General features: G+C 44.2%; 3 protein-coding genes across 3 annotated transcripts; 2 read left to right on the top strand and 1 right to left on the bottom strand.

The window, feature by feature from the left end:
• The first annotated feature begins 19 nt into the window (after window positions 1-19).
• CFAP68 (cilia and flagella associated protein 68) lies at window positions 20-3,046 on the top strand. Its single transcript, XM_066360116.1, has 4 exons — window positions 20-112; window positions 871-1,101; window positions 2,560-2,626; window positions 2,874-3,046. Exons 1-4 carry the CDS (start codon window positions 20-22, stop codon window positions 3,044-3,046), a joined length of 564 nt encoding a protein of 187 aa, XP_066216213.1.
• Window positions 3,047-14,840: 11,794 nt separating this feature from the next.
• On the bottom strand, window positions 14,841-18,346 carry CRYAB (crystallin alpha B). The gene is made up of 3 exons (XM_066373180.1): window positions 18,075-18,346; window positions 16,829-16,951; window positions 14,841-15,188 (listed from the first exon to the last, which is right to left on the bottom strand). Exons 1-3 carry the CDS (start codon window positions 18,273-18,275, stop codon window positions 14,985-14,987), a joined length of 528 nt encoding a protein of 175 aa, XP_066229277.1. The 5' UTR covers window positions 18,276-18,346; the 3' UTR covers window positions 14,841-14,984.
• A 604-nt stretch (window positions 18,347-18,950) lies between these two features.
• Window positions 18,951-20,506, top strand: HSPB2 (heat shock protein family B (small) member 2). The gene is made up of 2 exons (XM_066373167.1): window positions 18,951-19,418; window positions 19,858-20,506. The coding sequence occupies exons 1-2, from the start codon at window positions 19,130-19,132 to the stop codon at window positions 20,310-20,312; spliced, it is 744 nt and encodes a 247-aa protein (XP_066229264.1). The 5' UTR covers window positions 18,951-19,129; the 3' UTR covers window positions 20,313-20,506.
• Window positions 20,507-20,886: the final 380 nt, after the last annotated feature.

Below are 20,886 nucleotides of genomic sequence, written 5' to 3'. Positions count from 1 at the left end.
ATCTCTTCTTTTAAAGAACATGGACTTGAACAGTAAGGTTTTCTGTCACTTTCCTACAGAATCTTCAAACTACAGAAGATGCTCAGGATCCAGTTACACTTCTTCATGGGAGGTACTGTCTTGTTCCTAACCCAAGAAACCAGACTTTTCTTTTTTTGCCAAAAATAAAAGTGGGTAGGCTTTTGATTTCTTACAAAAATTGAAATTCAGACATTGGGCATCTGGTATTTTCAAAGAACTGTTGATTGAGAGGGCAAGCAACAGGAGAGGATGAGATGATGATTAAGACACAGACCCTGTTCTCAGGGATCTACAGTTCAGTATAGGGGATTCCATGGATCCTTCAAGAAGTCATGCACATGGTAGAAGTTATAGAAAGATAAGAACATGAAGTACTGTGTGAGATAAACAAGAAGATAACAAGGGAAGGCATATGGAATAAGTAGCATTTGAACTGGGCTTGGAAGGAAGGAAGTTATCATTTATTGATTATTTATTATGTTACCTAATTTTCAAGTTCTCACTTCTTGCTGTTCTATTTGACTATAGCAATACTCCTAGTTTTTAATTACTACATTTTAAAATTAATTGGACATTAGGGAGTATATAGTATTGGGGGTACTAAAGTGGCTTTTTGTCTTTTTGAGGGGAACATTTAATCTATAAGGTTATTGGCTACTCCTGATTGAGAGAATAGGTCAAAAGACTCATGGACTTGTAGAAAAAGAAACAACAATTAAATTGGGAGGAAACCTAGATTTTTAGTAAGAGTATTATTCTGTTATGCTTTGCCAAGGGTGAAAAAGGGATAGATACCTTTCCTGCTCTCTAATATGTGTAACAAACTTTTCTATCCTCACCTTTTTCCAGAGACAGTTTCTCACAAGTTTCCTTCAAAAACCACACTATGGCAGTCTCATTAATGCAGATGGCCATGCTGAAGTGTGGATAGATTGGAATGATGTGTCCAAGTTTTTCCAGTATGGGTGGAGATGCACCACTAATGAGAATGCCTATTCAAACCGTACCCTGATAGGCAACTGGAACCAGGAAAGATATGACCTAAAGAATATTGTGCGGCCCAACCCCTTCCCTTCCCAGGTAATGTAACTTTCTCTTTCTCTGTTTCTTTCTGTTAACAAAAGAAATGCAAGCGGCCATTTGAGAGGCAGGAATCTGATAACTTCCAGTGCTGCAATCTCTCATGCTTCTGTTTAATGAACTGGTTGTGGGAGAGCAGTAGGCTAGCTAAAATACCTATCCCACTTTACTATTAAGTTGAATATTGTATCATTGTAAGGTAATAAAAAAGTAGGGAGTACTGTTTCTCTTGCTTCTGTTTGAACTTTATTCCTCTGCAGAAATATATGATGTCTTTTTTTTTTTTTTTTTTTTTTTTTTTTTTCCGAAGCGGGAAACGGGGAGAGACAGCCAGACAGACTCCCCCATGCGCCCGACCGGGATCCACCCGGCACGCCCACCAGGGGCGACGCTCTTCCCACCAGGGGGCAACGCTCTGCCCCTGGGGGGGGGGGCGCTCCACCACGACCAGAGCCACTCCAGCGCCCGGGGCAGAGGCCAAGAGCCACCCCCAGTGCCCGGGCCATCCCTGCTCCAACGGAGCCCCGGCTGCAGGAGGGGAAGAGAGAGACAGAGAGGAAGGAGGGGGGGGTGAAGCAAATGGGCGCCTCCCCCATGTGCCCTGGCCGGGAATCGAACCCGGGTCCCCCGCACGCCAGGCTGACGCTTCACCGCTGAGCCAACCGGCCAGGGCCTATGATATCTTTTGACGGAGGCTAGCTTTTCTCCTGGTCCTTGCCCTTGTAGCTCTCCTAAACAAACAAACATACAAAGGTTATGAAAGTTAGGAGCCCGTGCTGGTTGGCTCAGTGGTAGAGCCATCGGCCTAGCATGTGAATGTCTTGGGTTTGATTCCTGGTCAGGGCACACAGGAGAAGTGCCCATTTGCTTCTCCACCCCTCCCCCATTCTTTCTCTCTCTTTTACTCTCTCTCTTCCTTTCCCATAGCTATGGCTCGACTGGCTCAAGTGAGTAGGCCTTGGGTGCTGTCTGTCTCAGGCACTAAGAAGAGCTCAGTTGCTGAGCAATGGAGCAAGGGCCCCAGATGGTCAGAGCATTGCTCCTTAGTGGGCTTTCTAGGTTGGTCTCAGTTGGAGTGTATGTGGGACTCTGCCTCTCTGCCTCCTTTCCTCTCACTAAAATTAAAAAGAAAAAACGAAAGAAAGAAAATAAGATATAGTATAATGACATATAGACCTCTAGTCACTCTAAAATTTGACAGAGCCTGTTAGAATTCATGCCACTGTGTTCTTTATTTCCCAATATTGGCTATTGATTCTTGTATTTTTATTTATTTATTTTTTGGGTGTGTGTGTGTGTGTGTGTGTGTGTGTGTGTGTGTGGAGAAGCAGATGGGCAGTTCTCCTGTATGCCCTGGCTGGGAATCGAACCCGGGACTTCCACACGCCGGGCTCTACCGCTGAGCCAACCGGCCAGGGCCGACTCTTGTATTTTTAATCTATTATTTTTTCTTTCCAGTTTGGTCACTACTTTGAAACAACATATGTTACAAGCTACAACAACAAAATGCCACTTTCAACCCAGAGTAGGTGGACTACTCTTTTGAATTCTTATATTCTCAGTACCTAATTTAGGGCCTGAAATGTAGAAAGAACTCAAATAAAAGTAAACTGAATGAGTGAATAAGGGAATAAATGAGTGAACAATGTCCCTGTTTTCTGAATTTTGACAGGACTCACTTTCTATTCCTTCAGAACAAAGACTGAGATTGGTTACTAAGACAGCTTGCTATTAACTGATTCCACTTGTCTTTCTCTTTTCTCTTCCCTCAGGGTTTAAGCGAGAACCCCACTGGTTCCCAGGACATCAACCTGAGCTGGATCCTCCTCGATACAAATGCACAGAAAAGTCAACTTACATGAGTAGCTATTCAAAACCTCAAACTGGTCATCACTCTGTGTGTATGTGTAATCATAATTGCCCATTTCAGGAACTAGGATGCTAAGAAAGAACAGGAAGCTTCATTTTTTCCAGAGTACAATATAGGAGGGAGCACATTCTATGCACAGCTAAGAATTTAGAAGCTCACAACACAATTTCATTCTCTGAATAAATAAAGCACAGAAAATGTTCTCTATCTCCTTTTAACCAAGATTTAAATGTCAATTTAAGTTGATTACATCTATTAGCTATCCACTAGGGGTGTTATCGAAGGGCATTAAAAATAATTATTTCTCTCAGAACTACAACCAGTCTGCTCGTACCTGCCTTCTATTGGAAGGAAAATTCAGTATAACTTACGTTATATTTGGCTGGATGCTCTCTGGATATGAGTTTGTTAGTCATGGTCAGACAGTGTAACTTCATTATAATCTTAACATTCTTCTTAAGGATTAGGAAAAATAAAATAACTTTTATTATTATAGAGAATTAATTTTTTTAGCAATGCATTTTAAAAAAAATAATTTTTCAATTATAGTTGACAAACAATATTATATTACCTTTAGGTGTACACCCCAGTGATTAGACATTATATAATTTACTAAGCGATCATCGCAATAAAACTCGCACCTATCTGACACCATATTGGTTTTAGAATATTATTAATTATAGTCCTTATGCTCTACTTTCTATCCCTGTAACCATTCTGTAATAACCAATTTGTACCTCTTAATCCCTTCACTTTTTTCACCCATCCCATCTTACACCCCTCCCATCTTACAACTGTCAAAATGTTCTGTCTCTTGAGTTTGTTTCAGTTCTACTTGTTAATTTATTTCATTTTTTAGATTCAGCTGATGATAGATATATATATATTGCCATTTTATTGTTCATATTTTTTATCCTTTTTTTTCTTCTTAAAGAAGACCCTTTGCCCTGGCCGGTTGGCTCAGCAGTAGAGCGTCGGCCTGGCATGCGGGGGACCCGGGTTCGATTCCCGGCCAGGGCACATAGGAGAAGCGCCCATTTGCTTCTCCACCCCGCCCCCCTCCTTCCTCTCTGTCTCTCTCTTCCCCTCCCGCAGCCAAGGCTCCATTGGAGCAAAGATGGCCCGGGCGCTGGGGATGGCTCCTTGGCCTCTGCCCCAGGCGCTAGAGTGGCTCTGGTCGTGGCAGAGCGACGCCCCGGAGGGGCAGAGCATCGCCCCCTGGTGGGCAGAGCATCGCCCCTGGTGGGCGTGCCGGATGGATCCCGGTGGGGCGCATGCGGGAGTTTGTCTGATTGTCTCTCCCCGTTTCCAGCTTCGGGGGAAAAAAATAAAATAAAATAAAAAAAGAAGACCCTTTAACATTTCATGTAATACTGGTCTGGTGGTGATGAACTCTTAGCTTTTTCTTGTCTGGGAAGCTCTTTATACATCCTTCGATTCTAAACGATAGCTTTGACTGATGATCAAAATGGAAACAGTGGCATGGGTACAAGGAACAGACTGACAGCTGTCAAAGGAAAGGGAGTTTAGGGGCTGGGTGAAAGAAGATGAAGAGATTAATCACACACACACACACACACACACACACATATAAATAAAACACATAGACACAAATAACAGCTAGGTGATAGCCAGAGGAAAAGGGTGGGCGTGAAGGTAGGTAGAGGTGGGCAAAGTTGGGGTAAGGAGGATTGAAAGGGACTTTGCTGGGGGTGATGGGCGCATGATGCTGTGTGCAGATGTTTTATTGAGTTGTACACTTGAAACCTGTGTGGTTATATGAACCAGTGTCACCCCAATAAATTCAATACAAAAAATTAAACTTAAAAAGTTCTCTGATCCTAACCTGTGGTGGAGCAGTGGATAAAGCATTGACCTGGAATGCTGAGGTCACCGGTTTGAAACCCTGGGCTTGCCTGGTCAAGGCACATACAGGTGTTGATGATTCCTTCTCCTCTTTCTTTCTCTTTCTCTCCTCTCTCTATAAAAAATGAGTAAACAAAATCTAAAAAAAGAAAAAGAAAAAAATTTTAGGCCCTGGCCAGTTGGTTCAGTGGTAGAGCATTGACCTGGCGTGTGGATGTCTCCTATGGGCCAGTGCACATAGGAGAAGCACCTATCTGCTTCTCCACCCCTACCCCCGCTCTGTCTCTCTTCTCCTCCCCTCCTGCAGCCATGGCTCTATGGAGCAAGTTGACCCTGGGCGCTGAGAATGGCTCCATGGCCTCTGCCTCAAGTGCTAAAAAAAATGGCTCCAGTTGCACTGGAGCAAGGGCCCCAGATGGTCAGAGCATTACCCCCTGGTGGGCTTTCAGGTGGATTTCGGTCATGATGCATGTGGGAGTCTGTGTCTCCCCTCCTCTCACTAAATAAAAAAAAAAAATTGTTCTCTGTCTGAGTCTCTGTTCTGGTTGTTTATTTTGTTTATTAGATTCAATTGTGATAGATGTGTATTTATTACCATTTTATTGCTCATATTTTTTATATATTTTTTCTTTTTCTAGAAAAGCCTTTATCATTTCTTGTAATGCTGGTTTGCTGGTAACAAACTTCTTTTGCCTTTTCTTGTCTAGGGAGCTCTTTATATGTCCTTGATTCTAAATAATAGTTTTTCTGGGTAGGGTAGTCTTGGTTGTAGGTTCTTTGCTTTTCATTACTGAGTGTTTCATGCCAGTCCCTCTGGCCTGCATAGTTTCTGTTCAGAAATCAGCTGACCGTCTTGTGAGAACTTCTTGTGAGAACCCCTGTATGTAACTAACTGTTTTCTCTTGCTGCTTTTAAGATTCCCTCTTTGTCTTTAACCTTTGCCATTTTAATTATGATGTGTCTTGGTGTGGACCTTTTTGGATTCATCTTGTTTGGAACTCTCTGTACTTCCTGGACTTTTATGTCTATTTTCTCACCAGGTTAGGGAACTTTTCTGTCATTATTTTTTCAAATAAGTTATCAATTCCCTGCTATCTCTACTTCCAGCACCCCCATGATAAAAATGTTGGTATGCCTGAAGTCCCAGAGGCTCCTTATACTGTCTTCATTTTTTTGGATTCTTTTTTCTTTTTGCTGTTCTGATTGGGGTGTTTTTTTTTTGTTGTTGTTGTTTTTTTGCTACCTTATGTTCCAAATCACTGATTGATTCTTGACTGCATCTACTCTACTATTAATTCTAGTAAGTTATTCTTCATTTAGTTAGTGTATCCTTCATTTCTGATTCATTCTTTTTTATGGTTCCCATGTTTTTTTGTTCTTTTTTTGTGGCAGAGAGACAAAGAGAGGGACAGATAGGGACAGATAGGAAGGGAGAGAGATGAGAAGCATCAATTCTTTGTTGCAGCATCTTAGTTGTTCATTGATTGCTTTCTCATATGTGCCTTGACCAGGGGGCTACAGCAGAACAAGTGACCCCTGGCTCAAGCCAGCAACCTTTGGGCTCAAGCCAGTGATGATGGGATCATGTCTATGATTTCATGCTCAAGCCAGTGACCCCACACTCAAGCTGGTGAGCCCATGCTCAAGCTGAATAAGTTCGTGCTCAAGCTTGCGACCTCAGTATTTTGAACCTGGGTCCTCTACATCCCAATCCAATGCTCTATCCACTGCGCCACTGCCTGGTCAGGCTATTTTTTTTATGAAGTTCTCACTAAGTTCATCAAATATCCTTATAGCCAGTATTTTGAACTATGCATCTAGTAGATCGCTTGTTTCCATTTTTACTTCTTTTTCTGGAATTTTGTTCTGTCCTCTCATTTGGGATATGTCTCTTTGTCTCCTCATTTTGGCAGCCTCCATGTGTTTGTTTCTATGTATGAGGTAGAGGTGCTACATCTCCTGGGCTTGGTAGAGTGAATCTTATGTCACAGGTGTTCTGTAGAGTCCAGCGGCACAGCCTCCCTGATTACCCAAGCTGGGCACTCAGGTGTGCCCCCCAAACCTACATGGGTGATGTACACCCTCCTGCTGTAGGTGAGCCTTGATCTCTGTTGACATCACTGGGAGGAATTGGCCCTCAGGTCAACAGACTGCAAGCATCAGCTGTGGCTATAATGGAGCTGCTGTGCAGGAGTCGATCCCATAGAGCAGGACTTGCTTCAGTGGTGATCTGGTGCTCACTGAGTCCACCCCTTGAGTGTGTTGCTCATGGAAGTGGTAGGGTTATAATCCAGCATGATGAGCTGATGCTATTACCAAGTACACTGGCTCTGGGGCCTCCTGGGAAATGCAAGATCAGTCACTCCCTGGGTGCTTTCTGATGCTACCTAGCAGGATCTACAGAGCAAGCTGATGATGGCTGCTAGTTGTGCTGGACTTGGAGGTTCCTAGGAGAGGCCAAGCTACAAACCAAGGCCAGCTGCTGTTAGTGCTGGGCCTGGGGCCACTTGGTAAAAGATCTCAGGTATGCAGATCTCGGGTATCTTGAGAGATCTTAAGAAAATCCAATGCATGAGGCAAGAGAGGCCATTTGTGGCCCTGGCTGGTTTGCTCAGTGGATAGAGCATCAGCCTGGCATATGGACGTCCCAGGTTCAATTTCTGGTCAGGACACATAGGAGAAGTGACCATCTGCTTCTCTCCTCCTTCCTCTCCTTCTCTCTCTCTCTCTCTCTTCTCCTCCTTTTGCCAGTGGCTTGATTGGTTTGAGTGTTGGCCCCAGGTGCTGAGGATGGCTCAGTTGATTTGAGCATCACCCTCAGACAGGTGTTGCCAGGTGAATCCTGGTTAGGGTGCATCCGGGAGTCTGTCTCACTATCTTCCCTCCTCTCACTTAAAAAATAATCTAGCTTAGGGTTTGTTAACTTTGTTGATCTTTTCAAAGAACCAAGTTTGATTTTATTGTTTTTAAAATTATTTTTCTAGTCTCTTTTTTTTTTTATCTCTGCTCAAGTCTTTATTATTTTCTTCCTTTTGCTAGCTTTGGGTTAGGTTTGCTCATCTTTTTTTCTGGTTCCTTAAGGTATAAAATTAGGCTATTGATTTTAGAGCTTTCTTTTTTAATATATATGTTTACAATTATAAATTTCAGTCTTAGTACGGCTTTTGCTTCATAAGTTTTGATATGTTGCGTTTCCTAATTGTCTCAAGGTATTTTCTAATTTCCCTCATGACTTCTTTAATCTAATGATCGTTTTAAGGTATGTTGTTTAATTTGTGAATTTTATTTTTTCTTCTGTTATTAATTTCTTTTTTCATTTCATTGTGATCTGAAAAGATAATTTGTATGAGTTCAGTCTTTTAAAATATATTAACACTCATTTTGTGACCTAATAAGTGGAGTGTTCTGCCACATTGCTATAATTTGCCTCTAACTCCCCGCTGTCAAACACAGCTTCAGAGAATATGAATATCCTCATACTTGTCCCTTTATAGACTTGTATAAACTATCCATTTGCTGAACTGCTGAGTCCTGAGGTAGTTGTATGTTGTAATCAAGAATGGCTGTGCCATTAACACCCACCAGCAATGCCTGATGCTACCTATCTTGCCATATCTCTGTCAACACTTAGCATTATCCAGTACTAGTCTATTTTTTGCCAAGCTGATAGGCATATAAGGTGGTGGTTCTCAACCAGTAGCAATTTTGTCCCTCAGAAGATAATTGGCAATGTTGAAAGACGTTGAATATTACAACTGGTATGGAATCTGGTGGGTAAAGATCAGGGATGCTTCTAACTATTCTACAATGTACAGAAGTATCCACAATAGGAAGTTATCTGGCCCAAAATGTCAGTAATGCAACATTGAGAAAGACTATTTTAAAGTGATAGCTTATTGTCATTTTGATTTGCATTTTCCTAACTACAAAGGATTTTCAGCATTTATTAGTATGCCTTTTAGGTTTTGGTTTCCACTTCTGTACATTTCTTTTTTGTGTGTGTGTGTGTGTGTATTTTTCTGAAGTTGGAAACAGGGAGAGACAGTCAGACAGATTCCCGCATGCGCCCGACCGGCATCCACCCGGCAAGCCCACCAGGGGCGACCGACGCTCTGCCCACCAGGGGGCGATGCTCTGCCCCTCCGGGGCGTCGCTCTGCCGCGACCAGAGCCACTCTAGCGCCCGGGGCAGAGGCCAAGGAGCCATCCCCAGCACCCGGGCCATCTTTGCTCCAATGGAGCCTTGCTGCAGGAGGGGAAGAGAGAGACAGAGAGGAAGGAGGGGGGCGGGTGGAGAAGCAGATGGGCGCTTCTCCTGTGTGCCCTGGCCGGGAATCGAACCCGGGTCCCCCGCACGCCAGGCCGACGCTCTACCGCTGAGCCAACCCGGCTAGGGCCTGTACATTTCTTATGTATAGTCTTTATTTTTAAAATGTAAGTAGTTGTCCTTTTCTTGATTTGCAGGAGTTCTTTGTATATTTCACCTATTAATTTATTGTAAATTTCAGAGAGTGAATATATCTTCTCCCCTTCTGTCTTAGTACTGCCTCTATGGAGGATTAAAGATGGACAAATTCTTTGGCACTTCCATCAAAAGGTAGAAGTCTATGGCTCTTCATTTTGAATGTAAAGTCTGTAGTTGTAGGCCTGCAACTGCTTAAAAAAAATTTTTAAATTGATTTTAGAAAGAGCGGAAAGGAGGAAGAGAGAGAGAGACAGGGACATTGATCTGCTCCTATATGTGCCCTGACCAGGAATCCAACCGGCAACCTCTGAACTTCAGGGTGATGCTCTAACCAACCAAGCTATCCATCCAGGGCAGCTCTGAAACTGTTTTGGCCAAATGAATATGGCAAAAGTAATGCTGTACAAGTTTCCAGGCCCAGGCCTTAAGAGACTGGCAACTCCCACTTCCTGTCTTGTGGAACATTCCTTAGAGCCCTGAGCTTCCATATAATAAGGCCAGCTCTCTGAGGGTGAGACCCTACAGAGAGGCCCTGACACTACAAAGAGAGGGAGAGCCCAGCCTTTCAGTCTTCCTCTCCCAGGCATCAGGAATGAGAGTTAGATCATCTTAAAGCCCACAGATGACACTGTCCACCAAGTGACCCCAGTTAAAGCCACGAGGACTAAAGAATTGCCCCCCTGAACCCTGTGCTACAAAATAATGAGATCTAATAGCATGATTATGTTTTAAGCTACTGAATTTTAGAATTGTTTAATATGCAAGAATAGATAACCATAACAGTATTCTATAAACTAAAATTGTATCTTACAAACTTGCTGAACACTATTATTAGTTCTAATAGTTTGTTGATTCTGTAGAGGTTGTGTTGGAAGATAATTATATAATTTACAAATAAATGGTAGTTTTATCCCTTCTCTTCCAATTCTTACATCTAATTTTTTTCTATTATGGCATCATCCAAAATCTTTCATGCCAAGTTAAATATTAGGGATGATAGCACCGTTGTCTTGCTCAGGATAGTAAAAGTAATATATTGAAATTTTCTTTGGTAAATATAGTGATTGTTTTACATTTTTGTCATATAATGTTTACCAAGTTAAGTAAACTCCCTAGTATTCCTGGATTGTTAACAGGATAGGGAATCCCCCCACACCCTGTAAATATGGGGGCTGAACCATACTTAATTTGAGATAACCAGAAATTTTATTTCATTTTTAATTTTGTTGATGTAATAAATTACATGAGAGATTTTTTTTAATATTGACATTCTTGCCATTCCTGGAACATTTTACTTTGAGTGATTATAACTGACACTGTGTGTTACCAGCTAACTATGTCATGACTACAGTCATGACTACATTGTCTTTCAGTTTTTATTGATGCTGAAAAGTCTGCTGTCAGTCTAGTTGAAATTCACTTGTAATTAGTATATATTTTAAGATTTTATCTTTATTGTTTTGGATTTTCACCATGATATTTTAGGTGCATATTTAGTCTTATTTATCCTGTCTACTATCAGAGGACTCATGTCTACCCTCAACTCTAAAAAATCTCTTCAAATAATGATTTACCATTTTTCCCGTTAATTCTTCTAAAACACCCATTTGGATACATATTGGAGTCTCTCAATTTTTCTTCCATGTATCTTTACTGTTTGTACATTTTATATCTTTTTTCCCCCCAACATGCGCATTCTGAGTGAATTCCTCAGCTATCTTTAAATTTGTAAATACACAGCTTTGTCCCTTATTGCATTTATAACATCAACAAATTTCTAATATCTAAATGGTTTCTTGTTATAGCCTTATTTTTTTTTTTCAATTTCTGCCTCTTTTTTCCTGACCTGTGGTAGTGTAGTGGATAGAACATCAACCTGGGACACTGAGGAGCCAGGTTCAAAACCCCAAGGTTGCTGGCTTGAGCACGGGTTCATTTGGCTTCAGCACAGGCAGAGGCAGATTTAACAGGGGGCCAACCGTGCACGCACTCTGGGCCCCAACTTCTGAAGGGCCCCGCAAAACCCCAACTTTACACTTTTTTCGAATGACATCAAGTTTGGTTTCGTCTGTGCAATTTTAACATTAATAGTACAAGATATTTTTTATTTATTTAAAAATATGGTTAACATGTATTTTTATTTTCCCTGTCTCTCTTTTTTTAAGAGGCCCAATATTTTTTTTGTGCCTGGGGCCTCAACTGACCTTAATCTGCCTCTGAGCACAGGTTCACCAGCTTGAGTTCAGGGTCACTGGCTGAGGTTGGGATCACAGACCATGTCCCATGGTCTCTGGCTTGAGCCCAAGGTTACTGGCTTGAGCAAAGGGTCACTGGCTCAGCTGTATGAGAAGCAACCAATGAACAACTAAGGTGACACAACTACAAGTTGATGCTTCTCATCTCTCTTCCTTCCTGTCTGTCTCTGCCACTCTCTCTGTCTCTCTCTTGCAAAAAACACAAACATTTATTGCTTTTTCAAATGAAGCTGATTGTTTTTCTTTTTGTTGATTTTATTGTTCCCTGTTTTGGTTTTCAAAATAGGTCTAATAGTTCCTTTATTTCTGTCATATAATGTTTACCTACCACTATACAATATTAATAAGAACTATGTGCACTTATACAATATTAATAAGAAGAATAAGTAGTTAAGATACATAAAAAGAGCCTGACCTGTGGTGGCGCAGTAGATAAAGCGTCGACCTGGAATGCTGAGGTTGCCAGTTCAAAACCCTGGGCTTGCCTGGTCAAGGCACATATAGGAGTTGATGCTTCCTGCTCCTCCCCCTGTTCTCTCTCTCTCTCTCTCTCTCTCTTTCTCTCTCTCTCTCTCCCTCTCTCTCTCTCTCTAATAAAAATGAATAAATAAAATCTAAAAAAGAAAAAAATCTTAACTTAAAAAAAAGATACATAAAAAGAGAACTATGGAATTCACCAAGATATGGAATACATTAGGAGGGAAATAATTTAGACCGAAGATTATTAATATATTGGTAGGTATGTTGAGTTTGTGGGCCTTTGGGAATTCAAACAGAGGCATTTAATAACTAGTTGGGCATGCAATTTCAGTTCTCTGGAGACATATCTGGCATGGGAGTATAACTTCAGAATGTAAAAGCACATAGGTGAGAGTTGAAGATATGGGAGTTGATAATATAATCTAGGTTTATCAAAAAGAGGGACATAGAAGGGCCAACAACAGAATTATTGTAAAGGCAAACTTGAATGATAAGTAGAGAAAGGTGAGTTCATAGAAGAGGCAGACAAATCATCAGAAAGGTGGGAGAAAAACCTGTTTAGCACATTGTGACAGAAACCAATAAAATGAGATATAAAGAAGGAAGAAGTGGGTAGTCAAATGAATTATCAGAAGTGTTCATTCGATTTAGCAAAACTTTCACTTGTATAAATACTTTTAGGAAAAGTGATAAATCAAAGAGTAAATAGAAGACAGACTTTTTGACAAGATAGAACAGTAAGTTTATGTTTGATATAATCCCTGTTCCTAACACATAGCAGTGGTAAAGTTTTTTCAAAGCAGAAAAGATAAATAACAAAATGGACAAAATAAAGAACAGAATATTTAAATAACTAAAAACAGAAATCAGGAGAATGTGCATATTGGCTTCTAGGTCTAGACACAGGCAGTGACAGCCAAGTTTCACTTCCACAGGATAGGGAACTGAAAGTGCTAAATCCAAGATGGAAGGAGGAACTAGTTCATTGCTTACAGCCAGGAGGCTTTGCTGGGATTTTCCCATTTGTGAACAATTCTGGGAAAATCCTGTTCATCAAACTTCAGGGAGGCTTCGTTGAATAAAAACTCTGGGCTCAGTGAGGTGGGAAGATCCAGACATACTGTAGTGATTACAGTTTTGTTTTGTTTTTTTATTATTCATTGATAGGAGGAGAGGCAGAGACAGACTCCCACATGCACCCAGACCCAGAATCCACCCAGCAAGCCCACTAGGGGGCGATGCTCTGCTCATCTAGTGCATTGCTTTGTTGCTCAGCAACTGAGCTCTTCTTAGCACCTGAAGCAGAAACCATGGAGCCACCTCAGCACCTATGGCCAACTCGATCCAATTGAGCCATGGCTGCAGGAGAGAAAGATAGAGGGAGAAGTGAGAGGGGGAGGGGTGGAGAAGCAGATGGGCACTTTTCCTGTGTGCCTTGACCAGGAATCAAACCTGGGACATCCACAGGCCAGGCTGACTACCACTGAGCAAAACGGCCAGGGCCTCGTGATTACAAATTTATATAAGTTATCCTGTGGCTCTGTGATAGTACCCAATGTGAGATCAGGATGGCAGCCCCACTCATCGTTATAAAACCTGGTTTAGAACTGGGGAGGGGTGCAGAAAATGAAGTGGAGGCAAGAATGAAACTGCTGAAGAGTAGGGAACAATGGGTCCAGAGGTGGAGCAAGAAAGAAGGAAAACATTTATGCCTGATAATCTACACAGAGCTATTTTTCATTAATTGAATCAGAAGTTTTGTCTAGGCTCACAAAAGTGAAATAAAGATGTTTTTGCAGAGTCTTTGTTTAAGTTAAATAATAGAATCACTTATCAGTTATTCATTATAATTCTGAAAGTTCACTTTTTTTTATGGTGGGTCATTAGATTGGAAATTTTCCAGCCTTAGTTTTAAAATAGGTATTTGTCGGATAATTTAGAGACAACATTTGAGAGGTTTGATTGGTGTTAATTACCCAAGTCCTTTGCATGGCCTTTGTGAATCAGCTGAAGGCAATGCTTATCAGTAGGACCATGGAAAATAACTGGGAAGGCACCATATCTCCTCTCTGGTGACATAATTAACTTCACAGATGTAGGAAGGCCTTTTATGCATCATTATCCAGGGTTCATTCAGATTTGTTGTTGAAACTGAAGGCCAAAATCAAAGTGGGAGGAAAGAGAGGAGCTGATATTCCTTGAACTCTGCCAAGGGCTTTTTACCTACTTTTCCTCCTTAGTTTACTCCTTACAAAAAAGTGTATAAATAATTACCCCATGTTATAATTGAAAGACCTAAAAACCAGAAAGGTTAAGCGACTTGCTAATTTTTGTTGTTGTTGTTAAAGAGGCAGAGAGAGAGAGAGAGACAGGAACATCAAGCTGCTCCTGTATATGTCCTGACCGGGGAGTGGAACTAGCTACCTCTGTGCTTTGGGATGACACTCCATCCAGCCAGGGCTTAATTTTTACTGATTGTTAGAGAGACAGAGGGAGGAAGGAAGAGAGAGAGGAGGGGGAAGGGAAATATTTGTTGTTCCACTCAGTCATGAATTTTTTGGTTGTTTCCGTGTGTGCCCCGCCGCGGATTGAACCTGCAACCTTGTTTCAAGATGACACTTTTAGCCAACTGAGCTAACTGGCCAGAGTGTGACTTGCTAAATTTATACTTACCATTAGTAAGTGGTAGAGACAATCTTTCTGATTCTAATATCCCTGGAGTCCCCTAAATCATAATTTCATGATTAAATGGATCTGCTGTATTTGTCCAATTAAAAAAATATGAATATTCAAACACAAGGTCGTTATCTGTTGCTGAATGACATTTTATTAGCTTAATAATTTGGGCCTGCCCTTAGCATTAATAAGCTTCAGCACTAGTCGCAAGATTTTTATTCACTGGTAGGGAAACTTTCTTGTTTTAAAAAATGCAATTAGAGAGGGGGCATCTACTTCTTGGGGGCCGCAGTGACAGCAGGCTTCTCTTCACGAGTGATGGGAATGGTGCGCTCAGGGCCAGAGGCCTGTTTCCTTGGTCCATTCACACTGAGGACCCCATCAGATGACAGGGATGAAGTAATGCTGAGAGGGTCCACATCCACTGGGATCCGGTATTTCCTGTGGAACTCCCGGGAAATGAAACCATGTTCATCCTGATCCGAGAGAACAGAGAAAGAGGCAGAAAGATAAGAACAGAAAAATAGCACCACTTCTTTAGAACTCAGACATCCTCCTTCCCCCTTGGTGTAACTAAATGCTATGGCAACATGAGAGAAAGCATTTCTGTTTGGGACTAAGATGAAGTTGTCTACGGGGTCACTCCTACCAGTGAGAATCTGAGAAGTCTGAAATAGGCAGACTTCAAACCCTGAGGCATGGATATGTTTAGAGGTATTTCCCAAAGTTTAGATCAATGTTTGTTGAGCCTACAGAATTTGGAATGTCATCCAGTATTGTATATCCAAGTCCCTGAGGAAGCTCATAAATTGTCCTGACTCTTTAGGAATATCCCAGAATGTCCCAGACAAATAAGACTGCTGCTATTTAAAAAAATAAAAAACAATAAACTCCATCCAGGAAGATTGTGACCCAAACTTAAATCATATATGCAAAATGGAAGTAGCCTGAGGACCTCAGAGTGTCCTGTTTGATGCACAAGGTTCTGAGTTATCACTAATTGGTAAGCACATTCATTAAAAAACCCAGAGCCTGACCAGGCAGTGGCACAGTGGATAGAGCATCAGACTGGGATGCAGAGGACGCAGGTTCAAAACCCTGAGTTTGCTGGCTTGAGCGCATGCTCCTTCAGGTTGAGCGCGGGGTCGCTGGCTTGAATGTGAGACCATAGACATGACCCCATGGTTGCAGACTTAAAGTTCAAGGTTGCTAGCTTGAGCAAGGGGTCACTTGCTCTGCTGTAGCCCCTCCCACCCCCACCTTCAAGAAACTCATGAAAAAACAATCAATGAACAACTAAGGTGCCACAACAAAGACTTGATGCTTCTTATCTCTCTCTCTTCCTGTCTGTCTGTCCCTATCTGTCCCTTTCTCTGCCTCTGACACACACACACACACACACACACACACACACACACACACACACAACACCCTCCCAGAAAGTATTGAGAAGGTATTCTATTCTTCAGAATTCTGTATGGTACTTGCCCCTAACCCTTAAATCAGCTGAATCTCAAGCATTTATCCAGATAGGCTCTCAGCAGATGTCCATCTGGGTTCCAACATATTAGAAGCTGAGTACAGCTCTGAAGACCAAGCAGTTCAGGACTACGAAGGGCTAAAGAGAGGATTCCTGAACACTAAGAAGTCCCAAACTCAAGGGCCTTCCTTCAAAGTGCATGCAGTTAATGCAATTATGTAAAGCAACCAGGTGCTAGACAAGCACTATGCTAAGTCAGTGCTCCTCAACCTTGTCTGTCCATTGCAATTACCTAGGAAGCTTTCAAAAATGCTGATGCCTGTGTCCCATTCCTAACAATTCTGATTTAATTGGTCTGAGATAAGCTGCAGCATTGGAATTTTTTTAAATTCCCTTCATGATTCTAATGTGACTAAGGTTGGGAAGTAACATCTTATCTATTCCATCTAAGGCAATCAAATCAAATGAAAACAAACAACAAAGATCACTTCTCTTAGCCAAAATAATAACAGCACCAGGTCTATCCCTGTTTCCAGGCCTTACTGGCCTAGGACTGGAAGCCTCAGAAATTGATGGCATTGTCTGGCACATAGTATGAACTGAATGAATGAACAGAAGAGAAAACAAGCTACATACTTGGCGCTCTTCATGTTTGCCATGCACCTCAATCACATCTCCCAGCACCTTGACCTTCAGTTCCTCTGGGGAGAAGTGCTTCACATCCAGATTAACAGAGAATCTGTCCTTCTCCAGACGCATCTAGAAATAGCAAGGTGGGAGAAATGGGTAGGAGGAAAATATGGTGGGGATGGGGATTACTAGTATAGTTTCATCATTTTGCAGACTTGCTTTCTTGCCAGGTAGTTTATCTTCCTCTTTTTGGCTAAAAACCCCTTTTAGAACAAACATGGCTCTCTGGTTCAGGGGAGCGGCCATAGTGGTACCCAAGGCATACTATTTGGTCATCAGGCCCAAAGTTTATTTACAGGGACAGGGAATAAGACAGGCCACCCTGGGGACATGTCGCAAGGATGGGTTTGGGCACGGCTTCTGCTGCCTCTCTGACTCCAGTGCCTGGCCTTGTCATTTGTCTCTGAGACAAAGGCCCCTTCTTCCTGCTCAAGTTTCTGCCAAGTTTCCCACCCACTCAATCTGGAATGTTCTGCTGGCCCTGACTATCCTTCCAAAACCCTTGCCTACTTAGCTCCTGTTTACTCACAGTTTTTATTTTTAAACCAGAGCGTTATCTGTGACAGCTCCTGTCAACCTTACATATTCACCCCATTTTCCCACCCTCTTAGAACACGTGGGAGTCTCAAGACAAGACCTACATTCTTTCTTTCTTAGGCCTGGACCCAGGTCTTGGCCCTGTCACAGCCCTGAGAACCAGGGAAATCATGGAAGTGGAAATGAGAAGGAAGGAAACAGTGGCTGCTGTCTCCAGCTCCACACAGTGAGGATGAAAGGCTCAGAGTGCAGTAGGGCTGCCTCCTGGCTGTAAAACTTGAAATGGTAAAATTTTCCAGGAGTATGAGGTATTAGAAGTGGTAAGAAAAGGAGTCTGAAGGTAGGTAGCTCTGTCCTTGTAGATCCTTATGAACCAAACCAGAAAAGGGCATCCTACTTAAATGTTAGGGGGTAGAAGATGATCTTCATAGCACATGGTAAAAAATATATACTAAGTAAGAACATCAAAGACAAACAGGTGACAGAGGGACAGAGGAACTAGTAACCTCATCTTTCCTCACTGCAGGACAAACAGATGCCTAAAAGACTTAAGAAACTTAGACATAACCAGATTCAGGCAGAGAGGAAAAGTAAAGCAGATGGATGTTCCCAGAAGATTCAGTAAACTCTCCTGCCCTGTAGAGGGGAGACTTACCTCTGAGAGTCCAGTGTCAATCCAGCTGGGTGCCCGCAGGAATGATGGTGGCCGGATGTAGAAGGGGCTCAGGGAAGAAGAAGTTGGAAAGAAATCAGGCTCCAACAGGTGCTCTCCAAAGAACTGATCAAAGAGGCGGCTGGGGGAGTGGAAAGGGAATAAGTGGCGGCGGATCCAGGGGTGGTGGATGGTGATGTCCATGGTGGCTAGGCGAGTGTCTGAGGTCAGCTGGCTGTTCAGCTGCTTCAGCTGCAGTGACAGCCAGCCCCTTATATATGCAGTCTTGTGAAGCTTCTAGAATGATGATGTCAGCGGTTTTATTATCCCAGCTCACTGCTCGTTCATGGAGACTTGTGATCTGGGATTTGGCAGTGTGACACATAGCCACTACTCACTGAGCTAAGAAAAGAGAAATGCAAACACGTCTGAGCTGACCAGTGACTTGACTTGGATTTGTTTCACTAGGGCTCTGTCCACACCCAATGGACCCTCCCCCCACCGGTTTGGGACAGTCAGGAATCCCAAGCAGGCAAATGGTGTGCCCCTCCTCCTCTCCAGCCTAGCCAACCAGGGGAATCGGGCCAGAACTATCTTGAGCCTGGGCAGAAACTGGAATCTTCCTTGGCTGGGCCCCAGAGACATTAACTCTTTGTAGATCTCTGGAGAAGCTCAATGATCACTACCATGTCAGTGGCAGGCATCTATGTGGTGGTGTTCATGGTTGATCTGGGTTCTGGCGAGGACCCTGACATTAATAAGGGCAGGAACACCCCTCACCACACACCAAAGAAAGGGTAGAAAGTTTTTTGCATTTTGCACCTTACAAGGATCACAGAACACTAAGTACAGAGAGCGTTATGAGTAGGTTGCAGGTGCAGGGTGCCTGCAAGTGAGGAGGTGGCAGGGAGAAGGTGCAGACTGTGAGGGTCTCAGCTGCGGCCCTGGCCCTCGGGGGCCCGCTGGCTAGCTTCCCCTCCCCAGCTCACTCGCCAGCCAGGACCCCCAGCTGTCCTCACCGGTCCCGGGCGACAGCTGAAGGGAATGCTGGGGAGGGGATGGTGGTCTGGGCGGCGGGCGTTGGCCACACACGCGTGGCTGGCGCTCCGGGCCCCACTGCCCGCCCCTCCCGCGGCGGCGGCACTATTTTGGGTGGTGTAGACCCCGCCCCCACCTCCGACCGAGCCCTGGCTCTCCTGGCAGCTGGAGGGGTCGCGCCGCACCTCGGACCAGGGCCGCGACCGTCCACAGCCATGTCTGGCCGCTCGGTGCCGCACGCCCACCCGGCCACCGCCGAGTACGAATTCGCCAACCCGAGTCGCCTGGGCGAGCAGCGCTTCGGAGAAGGTACCGCGGCTTTGCCCCCACCCCAGCGCCCGGAAATCTGGGCTGACCTCCCGACGGTGCTGGCCTCCACCCACTCGGGGCTTAACTGAACTCCAGGGACGAGCCATCTCCTTTCCCATTCCCCCACCCCTCCAAGCCGGCCTCTCCCCCTCCTGCTGGCCGCGGTGCAGACGTGATGCCCGCGGCGCTCTGACACCTGCCCCTTGCCCCTTGCCCCTTCCTGCTCTCCTTCTGTCTCCCGAGTTCTGCTTCGGTTCGGCCTCCTCCGCCCGCATCTGTCTCCTTTCTCCCCAGCCGCCTCTTTCTAGTCTTCTTGTCCCCTACCTCCCCTTCCCTGCTTCTGACGCCCCTGCTCTCCCTAGTGCTCCTGTCCCGTTTCACTCGTTTCCACCTCCTACTTCCTCACCCTGCCTCTTCCTTCTCTCTCTCTGCCTCTCAGGCCTCCTGCCAGAAGAGATCCTGACCCCCACCCTCTACCATGGCTACTATGTCCGGCCCCGGGCCACCAGAGCTGGGGAGGGCAGCAGGGCAGGGGCTTCTGAGCTCAGGCTCAGTGAGGGCAAGTTCCAGGCATTTCTGGACGTAAGCCACTTTACCCCAGATGAGGTGACCGTGAGGACTGTGGACAACTTGCTGGAGGTGTCTGCGCGGCATCCCCAGCGCCTGGACCGCCACGGCTTCGTGTCCCGAGAGTTCTGCCGCACCTACGTCCTGCCTGCTGATGTGGACCCCTGGCGGGTCCGCGCTGCTCTCTCACACGATGGCATCCTTAACTTGGAGGCGCCTCGGGGTGGCCGACATTTGGACACGGAAGTCAATGAGGTCTACATCTCCCTCCTCCCTGCACCTCCTGATCTGGAAGAAGAGGAGGAGGCAGCCAAAGTTGAGCCCTGAGTGCCACAGGCCCAGTACCCAGTGCTGTCCACCTCCTGTGGTGATACAGCAGTTGCCACCACCCCAGGAGTAGCAGCATCCTTAGGGGAAGGGAAAAGTGCTTGGGCCACATGTATGGTTTGGTCCCTTGGGATGTGTCCCAGCCTTTGGTTTGCTTCTGGGTGGAACGGAATAAACCCAAATCTTAGGGCCTTGCTTGTGCTGCTTCCTATTCTGTGGCCTGGAGGATGGGGTAGGAATGGATGGAGGATGGGGTGCGAATGGATGGAGGATAGGGTGCGAATGGAGGGAGGCGGTCATAGCTAGAAACAAAAGTCCTCGGTTAGATATGCCCAATGTTACAGACCCCGAACTCACACTTGGATGCTGATATCAACACTGGCTCCCAATCAAATTCCTAGCCATAATTTTCTCACAATACAACAAAAGGGAGCATGATCCTAAGAGGTAAAAGGGATATGCCGTCCAAACAACACAGAGAGAACTGTCTGAGCTGGTGATTAGAGACACAAAAACAAGATTCTCCAGGCTGTCTGGCCTGTTTTGGGTCGGAGTTGGGAAAACAGGTTTTGGC

The sequence above is a fragment of the Saccopteryx leptura genome, chromosome 1 (assembly GCF_036850995.1).
Source record: "Saccopteryx leptura isolate mSacLep1 chromosome 1, mSacLep1_pri_phased_curated, whole genome shotgun sequence".
NCBI lineage: Eukaryota > Metazoa > Chordata > Mammalia > Chiroptera > Emballonuridae > Saccopteryx > Saccopteryx leptura.
This window is presented reverse-complemented; position numbering and strand designations above follow the sequence as displayed.